Source organism: Xiphophorus hellerii, chromosome 24 (assembly GCF_003331165.1).
Source record: "Xiphophorus hellerii strain 12219 chromosome 24, Xiphophorus_hellerii-4.1, whole genome shotgun sequence".
In the NCBI taxonomy this organism is placed as follows: Eukaryota; Metazoa; Chordata; class Actinopteri; order Cyprinodontiformes; family Poeciliidae; genus Xiphophorus; species Xiphophorus hellerii.
The window spans coordinates 2,492,996-2,513,393 of record NC_045695.1 but is presented as its reverse complement, the minus strand read 5'-3'; the positions used below and the strand labels follow the sequence as shown (position 1 = coordinate 2,513,393).

Here is a 20,398-nt window from a genome sequence, read left to right as displayed (position 1 = left end):
CATCCATGTTCGCTTCACCCATCTGCCGTCGCCCTCTGACCTTGGCGGGGAAAACAAAAAATCTCCCATCTAGGCTGCAGATTCTGACAGGACATTGACAACATGTGTGGATAAGAGACATGATACACATGACAGTAAATTCCCCATACGGCGCAGCGGCGCTGCTTCCATTACCTCACACCACGGCGCGGCCTGTCAATCGACCCCAGCAGGAGGAGATGAGAACGTCTCGGCGCGGAGAGCAGAGGATTCAGAAACGGGACGGGGAATGAAAAGGCCAGAACGCCCCCACGGTTCAGCCAGTGACTCAGTCAGAGGGAACTTATAGTCTGCTATAGTGTCTGTGTTTCCTCAGTCGAACACAAGCAGAAAGTCTCCCACATGTGGAAACACATCTTCCTTCATGAGGTTTCTGTTTTCTTAACAAAGATCAGGGGGGATGATGGTATTTTTGTTTCCACTGCGCACACACACCCCCGCACGCCCACCCACACACCCGCACGCCCACACACACACACACACACACACCCACAAACAAAAAAACACACTGCTGTTTTTGATTAATCTGAGTAAAACTCTTTGAAGTTTGGAAAAATATTCACTTGTTCCACATTTTTGCTAACATGTGCTACACAGATAAACTTGACTTAACTTTCAAATCTTTCAACTCTTCATTTTAACAATTTACTTCCATCCCCAAAGTAGCTCACAGTAACCAGCTCAGCACCTGGTTCACTAATAATTTTGCAGAAAATGATTCATGTAAAACAATATTAAGTCACATCGAGGCTCTTCGTTGTGACAGAAGTGGACATTAAACGAAGCGTGAGTAATCTGCCGAAACGTCTTCCAGCCACGACACGCGTAATTGCTTTTTTTTGTTGTGTTTTGTTCTCCTGCAATATTTACCAAGCAACTCTGAAACACGAGGTAGGCTTCAGGTGAAATCCTTACTTTACCCTCACACCGAACTGTCATCTAATTCATCACCTGGCGCCGTTGTTCTGAAAAGTAACAGTTTCCACCATAAAAACTGGAGAAGGTGTTTCTTCCCGCCGCTAGATCACCCTCAAGGGTCCTCTTTTCTTTTTTCCTTCTTTGCTCTTTTTTTTTTTGCAACAGCATCCTTGGTTGTATTCTCACAGATGGCGTTCCCTCTACAGCAGCGTTCCTCACATGACTTGCCCCGACAAGCTCCAGATTCGCAGCAGCATAACCTTTTTTTTTTTCTTTCCTTCTTTTTTTTTTTACACATCATTAACGCTTCTGCTTTGAGCTCCGATCGCGGATTTATGACAATAAATTGAAACTTCTGGAAGCCTACATGCAAATGCGGCGTTGACGTGCTAATTAACATACATCTTGTTGTGGCTTCGTTTTGTTGTTCCCTGACTTTGGGAAAACCTTGAAGGACTGGTAAAATTTCCTCCAGGTAGAAGATGTGGCAGAGGCTCCTTTTTAAAAGTAAATTCAGTTCTCTCTTTCAGGTGGATAGCGCTGTTTGATGGAAACCATTACTGTTTCCTGTGCTGCATTTGTGTGTGAATCATTCACAAAGTCTTGTTCGTTGAAGCAACCTTGTGTCCAAGTTTTTTTTGTTGTTTTTTTTTAACTGATTGACCTTTTCTTGAGTATTCTTTTTTTAAGTTATCCAATGGTTTTATATCAAATAGAAAAGTTTTTGGTAACTCCAGGGGAATACTTTGGTATGCACCCTGGGGGAAGCTGGGAATTGGACCACCACCCTGTGATTTATGGAAAGCCTCTTGAGTTTGACCTTTGTGTTCTCAGTCTACCTCAGTAACTGTGCAGTAAATCTGCTTCAACGACAGGGATGTGCTTCTGTTTCTGCTAACCAATTTAAAGGGACAGTATTATGTATTTACCAGGCACAAAGCAGCATTTTATAGCTCAATCAAGTATCTATGTTACATTCAGTTGTTATAAAAATGCTATGTATATATCAAATAAGACTTAAAAGAAAGCTTAAGCCTTGAAATTGTGGCTCTGTCTCTTTAAAAACTCCTGCTTTTTCTGAAACGCTGCTGTCATGAAGACATCACAACATCGCTCCTGTATTAACGTTTTTACCAGCTTTGCACTGAGAACGCTGTTCGTATAATAAGCTCAGCAGATGCGCTGTTCCGCCATTGTTTGCTAATTGCTGCTGGCTAGTCTGAAGGATTTGAGAAGGGGAGTGATGAGGGAGTCCTGCGCTGTGAGGCGGAAGCTTGGAGCTTCGTCCTCGAAGGCGGAGCCAAGTCCAACCAGCCTGCGCTTTGAACATCTGAATGGTTGCCACGGGAGATTAAAGATTTCCCAAACGTGTATGAAAGAATCAAGGCAACAGTCTGGATATGTTTCTGATGAGGGAATAACATTACAACATGATGTACAGCTAAAAATAAAAATCAATTATACATCATTTGTCACTTTAAGGACACTTTAAGATAATGTGCATCTGAATTGCAAAATAAAAAAAACATCAACGTTCACCTCTAAAAATCTTATGGCTCTTTGTAAATTGAGAAGAATTGCCTTTATTGTTTTCTACTTTAAAATCACTAGTATTAGTGAACCTGATGTTGCTTAGTTCATCTGTATTACATCTTGACTGAACTGGACTTCTCCATATTGGAATTTATCGGGCCGAATAAAACGGTATTGACCGGAAGTCCTGTGGGTTTGAATTGGACCTGTTTAACTATGTTGCTTGGTGCTTTGCGGTGACTGATAATTGAAATTGTGAATGTCTATGTTTCTTTTTTATTTATGGTCTTCTTTGTTTCAGGATTCAGAAACTTTAATCTACAGCTTTTAACCAGAAATATATCATAAATCCTTTACTTGCCCTCTGTACACTTTCAAAACGTAGTTCTATACGCGCTATGTGAATATTACATTACAGAGGTTACTGAAGGTAAGCTTTTATGTGTCTGAGTGTAGCTTTTATGAAAGCAACTATCAAAGACTTTTTTTTCTTCCCCCTTTTGCTGATATGTGGCATATGGTCTTGCTTTGCCATTCCTGTGAGCACATCTGATATCTCAAAAAGTCAAAACGCAATAACTTCTCTGTCCGCCTTCACAGGGCGAGCGAGGCATAGAGGGGCCGCGGGGGCCCAGAGGACAGCCGGGCCTAGGAATCAAAGGAGACAAGGTAGAGTACAGAGAGGCCATAAATGAGGCGCCGTGCTGAAAAGACTTCACAAAAGCGGAGAACGCGAGAAAGCTAAAGCCCTGTTGTGAAGGAGGCCAAAAGTTGCCAGAGCCACCGATAAATGCACTGAGCACGGCGTTATATAGGAGGTCACAGTCTACAGGCTATGAATTGAGGTTACAGCTTGAATGGTGTAGGAGGACTGCAGTTTTATGGTTTGGGCTGTTGAATGTGGGAATATTAACACTCTACTGGCGCATTCAGACACCAGTGGAAAGGTAAGGTTTTTATTTGTCGTAGTGCCTTGCAGATACTCGCATGTATCAGAATAGCTTACGACTCACAGATGTAGACATGGGTTGGAAGTACTGAACTGATTTGCAAACAGGATTCTAAAGTCACAAGAAATATTTTTTAGCATTTATATGGCATGAAGATATTGGGTGGGGGGAGAGGGCTAAGCCAAACTAGATCTGTATGGAACAAATATAGTTGGGTGCTTTCCAAACGTTATACATAATGAAAGGTTGTAGCTGAAACTGAAGGGTGATTCACTGACAAACTATGAGCATATATGGGGTATCATTTTTTTAAACTTCATTCTTATAGGGGGATTTTGGCCCTCCAGGATTTCCAGGGCCCCTGGGCCTTCCAGGTCTAGGCATCCAAGGAGAAAAGGTATGTAGCTGGTTGTTAAGCTAAGTGCTATATATGCAACCTCTTTATGAAATTGTTCATTAGGCCTGACTTTGACCGGATTTGGTTATTTTCTACGTGACATCTGTTTTTCTACTTTGACTTACCATTACTTATTGCCTTTACCCTTCGTTCCCTATATGTGCCAAATTGCAATAGAACAGGCGTACCTAATAAAGTGGATGGTCGATGTGTTTCAAAGTAGCAAAAGTCCATGATATGACAATGGTAAATTTATAAAACAATAACACAATAGCATCTTTGTGTGACATGGCTCTTTGAAGCTAACCCTCTGTGGTTAGTTATAGAACACCTAGAATTTAGCTGTATAAGCAAAATCCAAGATTTTATTTGATTGTGAACCCTGGATGTTTTTGCAGGTATACTTGATAATTAAAATTTTAGAATTTAAAATTCAATTTTAATTTTATATACACTCAAATTTATTTTAATGTATTATTGAAATAAATGTATTAAATAAATTGCCTAAATTTAAATAAATTCATATCGCCTTCGTCTTCAATTTCTTTATATCTTCCTTTCAGGGAACAGAGGGCCCCAGGGGGCCACCTGGAATAAGAGGCCCACCGGGAGAGGGCTTTTCTGGACCCAAGGTTTGTCCTGACTCTAACCCTACACATTATTTTTCTCAAAATTGAATTTACTTGTCACATCATAAAATATGTGTTAAACCAGCAAAGCTTGTAATAGAGATAAAGAACCTGTGGACTTTTCGGTTTTCCTTTACTGCATTAGTTGATTTAAAATAAGGAGAAGATTAAAAGTAAATTTTCAGGAACAGCTTGTTAAAATCTAAGTTAATTGAGTACATTTTAGTAAATAATGCAGAGGACGACTGTACCAGTTTTCAGCATTAAGCAGCATTTGAAACAATGAACTTTATCCTACACAGGGAGACCAAGGGCTGCCGGGAGAAGTGGGGGCTCCAGGAGAAAGAGGAGCTGGTGAGCCCGGTGCCAAGGTGTGTCGCTGTTCTTTTTAATTAAAAACCAATCAGTTAAGGTCTCATTCACACTGGATCAAGACCACTCTGTTCTTCTGGATCTGCTCCATCGTTCCTCTGAATCTAAAATGGAACCCTGATTTTGATGTGAAGGCACTCTATAAAAATAAATTATATATATATATATATAATTTATTCTTTTGCTGCTTTCATGGCCATTCTACTACAGTGCTACCAACAAAGGTAGCAGAAATTGATTTGGATATTTCCTACCAATCTGCTGAATTGAAACATGGGAGGTTTCTGCTCCCCCACCATCAGTTTCAGTCTTACTGTGAAGATGAAAGCACCAGTATTTCATCTGCCTCTTAGCAGCCTTACAAAATACAGGAGAGTGTTCTTGTTTTCTGTATCTCCAAAGACCATCCATATTCTGGCTGGTATTTCATTTCATAGTTTGGTCATTGTCTGGTGTGAATGTGGCCTAAGTTTAAAATGGCGTCTGCAGCAGTCCAAACACTTTAAAAGACCCAGAAACCTTTCTGTAGGGTGAACCAGGATCACCAGGACTGTCAGGTTTGCCTGGACTTCCTGGAGAAGACGGAGCTCCAGGACAAAAGGTAGTTTGACGGATTTCCTCTAGAGCTCTATAAGAAGTGAACAACAAGTTTGTTGAATGTCGGCGTTTGTGGCTTTAGGGTGAACCAGGAGCCGTTGGTCTTAGAGGTCCAGAAGGTTCGCCTGGGATTGGCACTCAGGGAGAAAAGGTAAACAGTTTAAGGTTTTCTTCCTTATATTTTTCAATATGATGTCATTTCTTGATGTGTTTGTCGGTGGACGATTGTTTGCTTATGCCACAACGGACATGGTCCCTAGCAACATATTGGACATGGATGTTTTGGCTTTTTATTGCAATCTAAAGGAGTCAAATTAAGATCTTTTTTCCCCTTTATTCATTGTGTACCTTTTAGCATTTTCATATTCTCTTTCTTGTTTTTTTCCCACTCTGGAACCTTTTTTTCTAAAAGAAAGAAGCCTTGTGCATAAAGTACGCAAGTGCTATTGAGGGTTTCCACCAGAAAACCTGCTGATCCTGGTGGTAGACATGCTAGGGCCGTCCATCAGTGACCCATCGTGTTTTTGTATTAAAAAATGTTAAAAGTTAAAAAAAAATTGGAGGTGCCTGAGCAGGGATCATAATTTGGCCAACAGACACACTTGATGCGCAGCCCCTCACTCCCAGGTCAATGTTCCAAGGATAAACCTAGCTTTATCCATTGTTGTTGTCATTGTTACTGGTATATATAAAAGCTTATATAAAATAAACAACAGGTAACCTGGTGGGGAAGGCAAATAAAGCCTGGTGGCCCGCCAGGCTTATAATACCTTTTGGGGAAACCCTGGTATTTTTTTATTACATCTGACATTTATTACAAAAGGTTATTTTTTTGACTTGTAAGTACATTAATAAATGATGAGTATAGGGTTATAATTATCACATAAGCAACTCCATAAGCAACCATATTCCTGACATTGTTGCTCAGGGTGACCAAGGCCAAAGAGGAATAAGAGGGCTGACAGGTCCGCCTGGCATTGCTGGACCCTCAGGACCAAAGGTAGGAAACCTTTGAGCCGTTATTAGATAAAACCGTCGACAGTCTATGACATGATCAAGACCAATATGCTAATTAAAGGCTGGGATTTAATAATACTGTTGCATGAATCTCTAATCAGGGAGAACCAGGGTCACAGGGACGGCCCGGTTCTGCTGGACCACCGGGACGTTTCATCACCGGACCCAAGGTATGCGCTTTCAGTTTGAAAAAACAAACATGCAATTCCTGCATATCTTTATTTAGGTGAAAATTATATCCCAGTTCGTTTTCAGTGAAAGCAATTATCACTTGTTTCGCAAAGATGTCATTATAGTTCAAGTGAGGAAAATATGAATTATTCCCTGAAGAAAAACAATCAAGTTCCTGTAGCGTACATAATAGGGAAAGAACTGTGAAATAGTTAAAAAAAAAAAAGCAAGAAAACTGGGGTGAGGTTCATGATTAGCTAAAACAGTAATAGAAATACTGTGAAAATAAATTCCTGCTTGGTAAGGCTTAGATATTAAATATGCAGCCCTGAAGTTTTCTGACAGATACATAGAATAATGTTAGCAACTTCTGTTTATTTACAACCATAATTAAACCTTCCACTTAAAATGCTTTAATCAACAAACTCACTAAGCTAGTAACACCCAACTAAACACCAAAATATGTCAGAATTAAACATTGAATAACTTGTAGAATGATATATAGTAATAACACAGTGAAGTATGAGTGTGGATGCTTCATGCTGCAGTAGGTGTCCTTTACAAAAATGTATTTTTGACATATGATCATCGTCTGGGAATTTGGTAAACAGAAGCAAATTTGTTCTACAGGAAGAAGGGTTTAGTTTGATTTATTTTATTTTCTTATTTTTTTGTACCCCTCCAGGGGGTCTTTTGTGGGCTCTAGTGTCCCCTTATATCACAGGTGTCAAACTCCAGTCCTCGAGGGCCGCTGTCCTGCAGTTTTTAGATGTGCCACAAGTACAAAACACTGGAATGAAATTGCTTAATTACCTCCTCCTTGTGTAGATCAGTTCTCCAGAGCCTTAATGACCTAATTATTCTATTCAGGTGTGGTGCAGCAGAGGCACATCTAAAAGTTGCAGGACACCGGCCCTTGAGGACTGGAGTTCGACACCCCTGCCTTATATGATAGTGGGCTGACAGGAAACGGGGAAGGAGAGGAGGGAAGACATGCGGCAAATATCGTCGGGTCCGGGAGTCGAACCCGCGACGGCCGCGTCGAGGACTGAAGGCCTCCAAATATGGGTTGCGCTAACCGCTACGCCACCACGGCACGCCCCTAGTTTGATTTATTTTAAGACTTTTCCCCTAGGTTGATGAGTGTTTTCATTCCAGTTCACTTGAAATACTCCAGAGTGACCACAAGGGGGAGCGAGTGAAGCTTCAGGACTGTGGACACCCGACTCCATCCCTTAAAATCACCAATGGACATTCTGAGTTGTAGAGCTTAATAAAAAAGCTTCTCATACATAGAAATAAGCATTTGGTTGACATGGTTACTCATCATACTAAACATTTCAGAAACTTTGAAAATTGTAAAGATTGAAATTGTAATAAATCTAACTAATTACTGTTAGGAACATTTATATTCTTCCTTTTTCATCGCGACTTTAATTTCCTTTGATTATTTATTTCAAACATATTCACAATTCAAATACCATGGTACATATTTGATAACTATTTGTTTGAACAAGAGGTAGGCAGAAAATGAAGCTTATGTAATACCTCTCGATTTCTTTCACACATGTCTGACTTTCCAAATTATTCTGTATTTAAAGAAAAAAAATCCCCAGAAAATGAACTATTTTAACAATTCTTTCACAATAATGAAAGAAGAAAAATTTGGACCTAGTTAAAACAGCTAAGTATGTGTAGTGTGTGTATCTTTGCCAACTTAATCTGAAAAGTTCATGTCTTACAACGTTGCAGGGCGATCCTGGACCAGGTGGACCTCCTGGTCCAATCGGCGAGACTGGCTTTGGACTGCCTGGCCCAAAGGTAATAAATTTGTTGAACTAAAAATTGAACTAAAATGGATATAATCATAAAAACAAAAAATTATAGGCTTGGATAAACAAATACATTATGACTCAGTAGCATTTATTTGGAAAATCAATTATGAGCTAGCATTGATGGGAGGTCGATTGAGCTCCATAGAACTGGAAGAAGTTAAACATTTTGTTGTAAACCGTTGCATTCAATATTATCCTCTGTATGACAACTTGAAGTTCTTGTTCTGTTTTAGGGCGATCGAGGTGACTCGGGCCCCGCAGGTCCATTTGGCCCCAAAGGAGACGGCTATCCCGGCCCCATGGTGAATGGACCAAATCAAGCCATTCATCACACATTAAACCCAGTTTTATATGGCCTCTCTCATGTTTCCCACTTCATCAGATCCAGCTGTCCATCCATCTGTTAGACGTTTATTAACCAAAAGTTTCAGAAGATGTTCCGTACAACCTGCAGTTAAAACTCAGAACAGAGACAAAGAGGCGAGATTTATAGTCAGGCAAATCCTCATCTAGAAAAAAAAAATCCCCCCCCAAATACATAGATAGTAGTTGAGATATAATATTTTATTGACTGTTTTGTAGAAATCTAGATTCGTCATTATTGTTAGAAGTGTAAACAAAATGAGTACAGGATTGAAAAGCTGGATAACACTCTGTTGACTGGTTGTTTAGGGTCCTCCTGGTCTGCCGGGGCTTCCTGGAGAACCCGGGTCAGAGGGCGTGGGCATCCCAGGACCAAAGGTGAGAAAATTTCAGAATCAGAGAGAAACAAACAACCTTCCTTTATGACTCCTGGACCCCAAACAATTCTCATTTAAGAGAGAGAGTAAACTTTTGGAGCCATTGAAATTGAAGGTTCCTCCAGGAAATCTTTATTGTGGCCAGTTTCCACTCTCTGGTTAGCCAATTCCATTTTCTCTTTATAACTGTCTGGTTTCCAAATATCTAAATGTTTGGTCCTCCAGGTGTCTACTAAGTTTGTCTCCAAATTAATTAATTTCTTTGGTATGGTGGCCAGCCAATGTCGCGCTGCGTCTCCAGTTTTTAGGGAATATGAATAAAATTCCTACTTTCATAAGGATCTTTTTTATTTACAAAAATCTAAATTGCGCTAAATTAGAGTAAAAGAATGAAGATAAACTCTGGTTCATTTCAAAAACCTTCAGATTAAACATACAAATGTACAATTTTAGACTCCCTGCTTTTGCGTTTTGTTCTGTCGTTTTTCAAGATGAGCAGGTTCATGCAGGTTCTGAAATGCCAAAAATCCCCCTGAATAAAATGGCATAACACACATAATACTGCAATATTTCAGTCAGAAAATGTTGGTAAAACTGTATTACAGTTGATATACAGATTAAATGTTTTTGCTCTGTACTTGCATTTTCAGTGTCAGTGTTCCTGCTGAGCATCTTGTGTGTTTCACAACTTTTTCAGGGGGACATTGGATTCCGAGGGCCGCCAGGTTTACCTGGACCCCCAGGGGAAGGCGTCCAGGGACCTCTGGTAGATTCACAGCCATTTTGAAATCTTTGTTTTCATCCAAGTGTTGGGTTTCCATTTCTAATTTTCTCCTAACCTTCGAAATTACAACTTAACTTAAGTCCCGCAACCATGACTTGAAAGCAGGATTTTAAGGTTTTAACATTCTCCCAATTTCAACCATGAACCTCAAAATATCTGATTGGCCAACAAACAAAATAACATAAATATGAAGTTAAATTATACAGTGATTTAAATTTCAAATACAAATTTGAAAAGCTAGGTGTAAGGTTTCTATTTGGCAGTTCTGTTTTCTCTCTTTGTTTCAAACAAGTAACAAGAAAATAATTAACAAAGTAAAACACAGAAAGCAGAGAACAAGATACAAATAGAGATAGAACATGTAAAGAACATATCAGCTCTTGAAAGAGCTGATATGTTCTTTACGCCAACATATCAGCCAATTGATGTTGGCGCGTTAGCATTAGTTTATGCTAAATATCATGTTGGTGTTAAGGCTAACCTTTTAGTTAAGGGTGTCCACCTCTTCAGTTTACAGATGCTGTCTTTGACATGTAAGCTGTAAGTCCAGCAAAACGTGGTTCCACAAACGAGGGGAGATGTGCCACAGTTTCCCGATTTTAACATTTGAAAAACCTCCAATCTTTCTTTTCCCACAATCATCCTCTGCTTAGGTTATGAAACCTTCAAATTGAAAAAACGTGGAACTATCACAATAAGCCTATGCAAAAAGCCCCATCTAATTCACTTTGTGCATCGTATTTATTAAGGAGCAACAACGCTTCATCACACGTGCAAACATATCGCCCGCCTGTTCATTTGTTCAGCGTATTTTATATAATCACCCCCACAGCACTATCATGAGAGCAGGGTGTGAATCTCTACAGACACATGTGTGATGAGGAACACTTGTCCTAACAGGCATTGATTGAACAACACCCCGTCTGTCCTCACAGATCCCACTCTTGTCCCCCGTGGGCTTCGGACCGGTGCCTCCGCAGGCCGGAGCGCTTCCACACTCATTTGCAGTGGGCAAGATTTAATTAGGGACTTGGATAAAGTTACCAAAGGCAGAACAAAGTGTGGAAGCACATCATGATAACAGATGTCAGGCATGGTTCATGCTGTCTAAATGATGTTAGGCACGAGTCATGCTGGGAAAGATGGGTTTTTATTTTAAGCTAACTTTAATAGCTATATCTAAGATTCAGATCCTAATGCTGAAATTTCCTTGGAGTTCCCCTGGACTGACGAGATAGAAGTAGATTTCTTTGAAAGGTGTGTCTCCTGTGCCATAACACTAATAAATTATTTGAGAAAGAGGACATCAAGCTAATAGTCAAACAAGGTGGTGGTATTTTATTGAGGGGAAATTGCATATCTTAATAGTCTGGGGTTGCCTTGTACGGTGGCCCAGATGTCTCATGTCAAATACAATTGCCGCAACACAAATAGTAAATCCACAAAGGGAATACAACCGCCACAACAGGAATGTGTTTGTGTGTTGTGGCTTTGGTATTTGTATTTGGGCCACCGTAGCTTTGCTACTTCATGACCTGAACAACTCCTGTAAGTGATGGAACCATGAATTCTGCTCTCTACCAGAAGGTCCTGCAGGAGAATGGCTGTTGTCAGTAACCATAAGCTCAAGAACATTTGGGTTATGCAGCTGGACAATGGCCTGTATGGCGCCATAGGACCCCAAACGCTTCACTCTACATGCAGTCATTCGCCCATTCACACACACATTCACACGCCGGTGGTGGCAAGCTACTGGTTAATAACCACAGCTGCTCTTGGTCAGTCGGACAGAGGCGAAGCCGCCATGCACCAATGCAACGGGGTCCTCTGACCACCACCAGCAAGCAAGGTGAGGGAAGTGTCTTGCCCAAGGACACAACAACACTGGTGGACACAACCAATTGCAGAACAAACTCCTACCTTGGTCACCACCTTCGTCCCAATGATCCAATGCACACCAACACTTTCACTTCCACATGGTTAAAAACATGACCTTAAAAAGACGGGTTATGTTTCATTATGCAAAGACCAAAATATCTCTACATTGATGTAGAAGACTCATTGCTTTCTATTGTTTTTTGCCACCTGGGATGTCACAACCAGTTATTATATTTAGGCAATTACTTTTTCACATAAGGCCAACCAGCAACCCTCTTATCTCCTGAAATCCCACCCATCTTCACCTTTTCTAAAGACGATTTTGGGATTAAAAACAGGAAATCAACTAAAACAGTTTTTATTTTCTTCAAATAATCGTCTGTCTTCTTTGTTGCAAACTTTGTAGTGTTTCTGTGCCAATAAAGTTATATATTCGCAGACTATAAATGTGCATATTTTAGTGATATGGTACGGCAGTAGTGGCAGAATGTGATGTTTTTGCAGGGTAACCCCGGGCGACCAGGTCCACCTGGCCCAGCAGGGCCACAGGGACTAGGACTTCAAGGCCCCAAGGTAGGCTGTCATTATGAATTGACTCTAAGAGATATTTTTATGTATTTCATCTAGGGGTTAAATATGGCCTTGTGACTTACTATTTGAACATTGTTTGTGCTTCAGGGTGAACAGGGGGCCCAGGGTGTGACAGGACCCAGAGGTGTACCTGGAGAGGGCTTTCCAGGAGCCAAAGTCAGTCAATATGTTGACCTAAACCTTTCGCGTGTCACCTGTAAAGGCTCATTGCAGCTGTTGTGTTTTGATTTATGCGTCAGGGTGACCGGGGCTCATCAGGAGAGAGGGGGCTTAAAGGATTCAAGGGAGAAATAGGAGATTCGGGAATCCCGGGGCAACCTGTGAGTGATGTTTTGCAATTACATTGAGCCTGTAAAAATGTGTTTGAACACTTGATTGTGTTCTGGTTGTGATGTAGAACCAAGGCTTCCTCCTATTTAAGATAGTATTTATCTGGTAGATTAACCTTGCGGCTCTCAGCACTTTGTCAGTTTTCTTCCTGATTGAGTTCATTGCATCCTTATCTTAGGGTCTTCCAGGCATAAAAGGGGAAGCAGGCCTCACTGTGAGTCCCACTCCTTCCTATTGTTTCTCATCAGTTATTTACCATGGCCACTTATGAGCTCATGTTCTGACAATGTATTAATTTCAGAGAGAGGACATCATTCGAATGATCAAAGAGATCTGTGGTAAAGTATCTTCTGATCTTTCGCTTGCACGTATAGCATTAGCAGCGAAAACGTAACGGGAGAGGGTTTCGCTTCTGTCTGACCTTATCTGCAGATGGTTAGATCAGATTTCACCTACTAAACCTCGTCAAAGTGACATTTCAGCCATGATGTCATTCTAGGATGTGGGATCAAGTGCAAGGAGAGGCCCATGGAGTTGGTGTTTGTCATTGACAGTTCAGAGAGCGTGGGGCCCGATAACTTTGAGATCATCAAGCGTTTCGTGACCATTCTGGTGGATCGGGTCACGGTAGGCCGCAACGCCACAAGGATCGGTTTGATATTGTACAGCTTGGAGGTGAAATTGGTGTTCAACTTGGCCCGCTACAACACCAAAGAGGACATCAAGGAGGCCATCAGGAACATCCCGTACATGGGCGAGGGCACCTATACCGGGACAGCCATCCGGAAAGCCACACAGGAGGCCTTCTATAGCTCCCGCCTCGGCGTCAGCAAGGTGGCCATTGTGATTACCGACGGGCAGACGGACAAACGGGAGCCGGTCAAGCTGGATATAGCCGTGCGGGAAGCCCACGCTGCCAACATCGAGATGTTCGCCCTGGGGATTGTGAACACGTCAGATCCAACGCAGGCCGACTTCCTGAGAGAGCTCAACCTGATCGCGTCGGATCCGGACAGCGAGCACATGTTCCTGATCGATGACTTCAACACTTTGCCAGGTGATTTTCCTTTTTTTACAAAGAAATATTTAAATATTTTTTCTTAGAGCCAAGCTAAGAAAAAAACAATAACTAAACAACAGAATAAACTCGTATAAAGGCATTATCTTATCCAATAAAATCTCCATTTTATTCTTGTCAGTTTATAACTTTATTCTCGAAATTTGTTTTTATTTTCTTATTGTGGCCCTACTACTATATTTGTGAAGTCTACAACTAATATTTGTACTGTCAGATTTTCCATTAGAGTGGTGGACCTTCCACAGCCCTCTTTGCTGCTTTTCTGTTTTGTTTTTCTTTTTACTTAGCGTGATACTTAAACTATCACAATCCTCTTCCAGGCTTTTCAAAACCATTTAGTGTTTTAACTACATTCATATTTGTGATGCACCGTTATCAGGCTCTACTGAACATGAGATTTCTCCAAAGTGACGGCCCACCATGCGGTGCCTCTGCTCTCACTGCACTCCTGCCCCTGCTGCTCCTGCAGCTGTCTTCCTTTTGTATCTCATCTCTATGTCACACTCCATATTAGCGCACGGCGTATTACCCCATAAATTTTAATTTGGTTTCTGATTTGTGACTTCCTCCAGAGGTGGAAGTCACCTAAACAAACCATCTGGTGTCAGAACCTCAGAGTTCATCGCAAGGTCTAAAGAAAACATGTTGATGATGAAATGAAAGGATGGTCAAAAAGAGGCTTGAACTACTGGTGTTTACTTATTGCATGATTTCTGGTGATGATTGGCAGCAATATGTATGTATTAATATAGAGTATTAAAATAAAGGGGGCCCCAGTATGAATCCCTGACATGCTTTCAGAATTTTGGTAACGATTACAGAAAGCTTTGTATCCTTTTTCTCTCACTTCATAATTATGCTCAATTGAGAATGATGTCCCAATAGTCAGTGGTAGTTACACCTCCGCTAATGCGCTAGTAGTGAAGCTAATATTTTAACTCTTTTGCTAGCTTTGAAAACATTTAGCACTCTTAGCTTCCCCTAAATGACATTTTCTTGATACATTCTACAGTTAGTTTAGTTTAGTTGACAGAATAAAGATCAACATCTTCAAGTAGTTATACATTTATATTCATGCTATTATTTTGAAGTGGGTAAACACTGTTTATTCAGCAGTTTTGTTTCTTTATGTTTTTTTTGTAGCTTAATTTCAAACAAGAAACATACAGTAACATAATAAAACAAAATATAAACACAAATACAATATCTGGAGGCATCATAGAACATGCAAAATATAATATGATTTATAATGTACTCAAGGGTTGCAGTCTTTCAAGGGCAGATATTATTTGAACTGAAGTTAGCACTTTAGCATTAGCTTCTGTTATTTACCGTGTTGGTGTGGTGCTTTAGCGTTAGCGGAACTGATATTTATTCTTAGTGCTTTAGGGTTAGCTCAACTATCTTTTTATCTTTTTCTTAAAGAAAATCTTTGCAACTCTTGTGCTTGGTGATCAAACTAACAAATGTAAGCAATGCTGTCTAAAAACCCTGGAATTTCTCTGCATTTTCTGCTAGCATTGACGTGCTTACTTACAAAAAGTGAGAGAAACTATAGTTGACATATAGTAAATGTCAACTACTATAACTAACGATATCTATCTCTGTCTCATATGGGTTTTGTTATTTTATAGGATTTTGAAAAAGGTTAGAATTCAGTAATCTAGTTAATCCTAAAGCTAAATGTGTAAAAAATAAAAATAAAAAAAAGGTGAATTCTTTGCAGTATTTCTTGAAAATCTTGCTTATTTAACCGTTTAAAAAAAATTACTTCACATTACTTTACATTGTAATGTAAAGGGGGTGCATGCTACATGATTTGCTGGATAAACTGTCCTGTTGTGGCTCAGTGAAGGGATCAGGCCTTCGGTTGGCTCTGCTGTCCACCGTTGGCAGCGGTGAACGATGGAAGCTGTGTTTGTGGAAATGTGAATGTAGCCAGAGAGCAATGTTTTATGCTAAGGCTAACACAAACCCAAACCATCCTCCTCCCCAGATGGTCACCCGCCAAGAGCTTTAGGCTATGTTATATTTACGGTATTATTCTTTGATAGCTCGGTAACTTTATCCCAGCCAGCTGGCCGGTGTTCTGGTAACAAGTGGGGGAGGGGCGGAGCTGTGTGGCTTGATTTCCCTGCAGCAGCGAATAATTTTAGTCGTTTCGGCACTTTCTCTGGGCACGACGGACATTATTGTGGCTTTGAAATTGCCGTTTTTTGTTACGAAATACTGCTAACCAGCTAATGTTTGAGCATGAAACTAATAAAAATGTTATTCAGCTCATTTTTTGTTTACCCCGGGATATGTGAATTTAAAGTCATATTAATCAACATGAATACATCATGTAAATATGCCAGATTTAGCCAAGGAGAAACTAATTTTCCTTTCTAATCCCTTAGCAGGTTGATGGAAGGGATTTAGAAAATCAGGACAATAAAGCATAAAAAGAAGCAGTAAAAAATATTTACTTATCATTTGAAACAGCAACGCTGCAAGACGCTGCTTATATTGTATATTGACAATTATTTACAGATTCATTTTCTACAACAATTTCAGTACTTTGTTTTATTAAAAATATTGTCCATTTAGTGTATTATTGAAGTGATGAAAATGATACAAAATAAATCCTTTCAGTTTTAATTTTAAAAAGGCGTGGCCCTTCAGTATTCTCAAATTGAAATTTTTTTTTCAGAATGGCAAAAGATTTGGACACCACTGACTTAAGTGATTTTTCTGAATATTTCGTAAGATTTCTTATGTTTAATGGTGGCATATTGCAAGAATTTGAAGCCCAAACAGAAAACGACAACAGCCTGAAAGAACTTTTCCTGCACAGTATTTTACAGTTTCCCCTACTAATAAATGATCGTGTCTTTCCAACTCAAAAAGTCATGTTTATGTAATATTCTACAGTGACGATATGAATTCACTGAAACTCGTCTGACAGATTTGGAAGCGCTCCTTCATCGTCCTCTTCTCCATGTGTTTTGCTTCTTCAGCTCTCGAGTCCAAGCTGGTCAGTCAGTTCTGTGAGGACGAAAACGGAGCCCTGATATACAACCGGATAACAAACGGCTACAACGGAAACAACGGCTACAACGGCAACAGGATCACTGGGAGCTACGCCACCGGTGGCTATGGTTACAAGCCCATAACTCAGCAGGACCATCTCAGCGGCCAGCAGGCTGGTGTTGCCACCCACAGTAAAGGATCCAGCTCTGTTCATGTACAGAACTCAGTGTAATAAACAAACAAGGATATCATTAAAGCTCTATAAAAGTCGCAGTGATTTTTCTTTCTTTGTCCTCAGGGAGGAGGAGGGCAACGTGTAACCACAGTGATAACCACCTCAGGAAGTGAACGCGGGGACACGTTTAACCGCGGCACCTCCGACTACAAAACTCCGCCTCCTGCCAGAGGGGGCTCATCTTCCTCATCTTCATCTTCTACAAACATAAGCATATCATCTTCAGGTGTTTCTGTGTCGTACGTTCCCCCGCCAAGGCCAGCTCTGCCCAAAGGTACAAACTCCCTTGATCTCAGAATTTTGAATTTCCTCTCAGAAATCTGCCTTCAAACTCAGAATTCTCCAGCGGCATATTAAGGAGCACATTTCCACCCAAGAATCTTTTAGACTAATCTCAGAAATTTTCTAGGAAAAAAACTGGAAATTTCTGAACTCAGAAAATTTCCAAAAGTTCAAAGTTAGAAACTTCCGTATCTTTTTTCCAGAATATTAATCTCAAAAGTTTAGTTAATTCTAGCAAATTTTAGATTTTTTTCAATCTGAGAAAATTTCTTGATTTTTTTTCTAGAAAATTTCTGAGATTGGATGCAGAAATGTACTCCTTTTTTCTGTCTACAGACTTCTGATATTTTACTAAGAAAAAGTGGTTGTTTTATTTTTCAGTGACCCTAATTCTCTTCTGTACAATAGACACAAGAAAGTTTTACTTTTTTTTTTTAAATACACCAATTTTTCAATCTTTACTGGGCAGACCTGAAGTAAAACAGAGAATTCCCTCTAAGCAGCCACAGCTGCGATAATCGCATGCAAAGCGAAGCAGCAACAACTGCTAATAACACAACGCTAAAACCTTCCACCCCTGACAGTTAGTCAGAATCATTACGGGGGGACGCTGGAACCCCTGCGGTGCGGCGACATGATTAGAATCTCCTGTAAAGCAGCGGGCCGTTGTGTTTTAGTGAGCCGGTGGCAGAAAGGACACAGCTTCGCTTGATGTATCCTTCATGCTGCGCGTGCAGCGAAGCGAGGAACAGCGAGGCCAATTATTTTTGAAGTACTGCAGCTATTATTGTGGAACCATCTCCTTCCTGAAGAACCGGAGCAGAAATGGTCACTCTGGGGGAGGATTCCTACCGCAGCCATCTCTTTTTTCTCTCTCTCTCTCTCTTTTTTTCCCACGTGTGTACATGTGTGTGTGTTTTACCTCTTATCGCATGATGTTTTCCCCACAGAGACCGTACCCCTGGACCCTCGCTGCGGGCTGGTTCTGGACCAGGGAACATGTCGAGAATATAACATCCGCTGGTACTACGACAAGCAGGCCAACGCTTGCGCCCAGTTCTGGTACGGAGGCTGCGGCGGCAACAGGAACCGCTTCGACACCGAGGAGGAGTGTAAGAGAACATGTGTGGTCTCCAGAGTCACAGGTGCTCCTCCTTTTATATTCTCATTTTGTTAAAATGTTATCACAGAGTTCATGTTTTGAGCTGTTAACCTTCCTGCATGTTGTGTTTTCTTCAGGAGGCTGAGTGAAGGCATCTTCTGCATCTTCTGCTTCTACTTCAATTTTTCACCAGATTGCAGAAAGTCGGGTCAAAACTTCTCAGGCAAAACCCACACACACCAGTTTTGTTGTTGTTTTTTTGATATTTTGCAACTTATCACAAAAATGATTTTGTAAAAAAAAAAAAAAGTGTTATAGACGTTTTCATGTTTTTTGGTGATCATTTCTACTCAGGTACCGATGACCTTTCACCTACACTTGATTATGTTTTTCCCCCCTCATGCTCAGTGAGTGCTTGAAGATAGTGAAAAAAAATAAAACTGTTTGCACAACATGGACAATCATAACTCTGCAACTTAACAAGTAGCATCAGTGAATCAGTACGGTGTAAAGCCAAACTATCTGTCAGTACTTTTATTTAGGTTCTAACAGTCAGAGCCAGTAACATAGAGGTTCACTTTTATAACTTATGTCAGTAGTATTTTAAAAGTCTTGAATCTTCCCTCATTTGTTTATTATTATTATTATTATTATTTTTTGCTTTCAGGATGTTAAACAATAGTAGGTGAGATTGCATTTCCAGACTTTTAAGCCACATTATGCTAATTCATGTAACACTAAGATCTAGAAAATTTAGTACACATTTGAATCCAGCTTTTTTGGGGAAAATTTTTAAAAACTAAAACCTGGTGTGCAAAGTTGCTAAAATCTTGGATTCTCTTTCACCCAAACTATGTAAAGTACACATAAAAATTTGCATTAATGTTTGAATGTATGCCCTTTAGCAAGTTACACGGGAGCCTTTTGTTTTGTCCACACTAAACTGAATGCAGAACTTAAATTAAAACAAGTATTAAAGGGGCAGTTTTATGTAAAATCAACTTTTTGTAGCCTTACACAATGTTGGGATGTTATTCCCTTATCAAAAACACACCTGGAGTGATGCTTTGATTCTTTCATGTGCATTTGAGAAAGCCTTTAATCTCCCATGGCAACCGTTCAGCTGTACAAAACAGCTGAACGGTTGGTTGGACGTAGCTCCACCTTCGAATTCTGAGCTTCTGCATTACAGGGTAAAATATTTTACATGCATCTGGTTCATAACTTTAACTTAAAAAAGAGAGTCTAAAGCAAAATCTTTTAAAATTCATGGAAAAAACGCAAACTAAAAGAACATGAGAGACGGTTGAAGATTTTTTCACACTGATGTGCAAACATTATAAATAACTTCCTCTTTGTGAAATAATTGTGTACAATTGTTTGTTTTTGATAATATAAAATGTGACTTTTTTTTCTTCTTTATCCTTCCTTCCACTTGAGGTAAACTGTTAAACTGACGCACATATCGCCCTCTACTGGGCAACAGGTGGTCATGCCTCTGAATTTGAAGCTTCAAGTTCAGCAGGAGGCTGTTTGTTTTTATAATATCCAGATGTACTGACCGCAGAAATGCGTACTTTACTGTACTGTGTAATGCTTGGTTAAAAGTGTCGACCATTGAAATAAATCAGATATTAATTGAAATATGTGAAATGCTCATTAATGATTAATATTTCAGGTGGCAGAATGAATTTTGTGATTAAAATTCCTATTAATATAGCATCCACCCTTCCTGCAACAGTAGCTTTTACATTTAAAATAATGAGAATTTAGTTTTTTCATTTAAACATACAATGAAATAATTTAGATCAAAGCACATGCATGTGCTACAGTGGCCTAGTCAAAGTCCTGATTGAAATTCAATTAAAAATCTACGTTTAATCTGACTGAGCCAGTAAACTGAGAACT

At 40.0% G+C, this 20,398-nt stretch overlaps 1 protein-coding gene across 1 annotated transcript in view; it reads left to right on the top strand.

The window, feature by feature from the left end:
- Window positions 1-20,134, top strand: part of LOC116716032 (collagen alpha-1(XXVIII) chain-like) — a 36,004-nt gene extending 15,870 nt beyond the window's left edge. The window contains exons 15-36 of the mRNA XM_032556774.1: window positions 3,091-3,159; window positions 3,769-3,837; window positions 4,401-4,469; window positions 4,769-4,837; window positions 5,368-5,439; window positions 5,518-5,586; window positions 6,364-6,435; window positions 6,554-6,622; window positions 8,376-8,444; window positions 8,692-8,760; window positions 9,131-9,199; window positions 9,896-9,964; window positions 12,365-12,433; window positions 12,539-12,607; window positions 12,691-12,771; window positions 12,960-12,995; window positions 13,083-13,119; window positions 13,281-13,838; window positions 16,859-17,085; window positions 17,170-17,380; window positions 18,339-18,533; window positions 18,628-20,134. Coding sequence (XP_032412665.1) covers window positions 3,091-3,159; window positions 3,769-3,837; window positions 4,401-4,469; window positions 4,769-4,837; window positions 5,368-5,439; window positions 5,518-5,586; window positions 6,364-6,435; window positions 6,554-6,622; window positions 8,376-8,444; window positions 8,692-8,760; window positions 9,131-9,199; window positions 9,896-9,964; window positions 12,365-12,433; window positions 12,539-12,607; window positions 12,691-12,771; window positions 12,960-12,995; window positions 13,083-13,119; window positions 13,281-13,838; window positions 16,859-17,085; window positions 17,170-17,380; window positions 18,339-18,533; window positions 18,628-18,635 — 2,325 coding nt within the window. The 3' untranslated portion in view covers window positions 18,636-20,134. The remainder of the gene's footprint in view (window positions 1-3,090; window positions 3,160-3,768; window positions 3,838-4,400; window positions 4,470-4,768; window positions 4,838-5,367; window positions 5,440-5,517; window positions 5,587-6,363; window positions 6,436-6,553; window positions 6,623-8,375; window positions 8,445-8,691; window positions 8,761-9,130; window positions 9,200-9,895; window positions 9,965-12,364; window positions 12,434-12,538; window positions 12,608-12,690; window positions 12,772-12,959; window positions 12,996-13,082; window positions 13,120-13,280; window positions 13,839-16,858; window positions 17,086-17,169; window positions 17,381-18,338; window positions 18,534-18,627) is intronic.
- The last annotated feature ends 264 nt before the right edge of the window (window positions 20,135-20,398 follow it).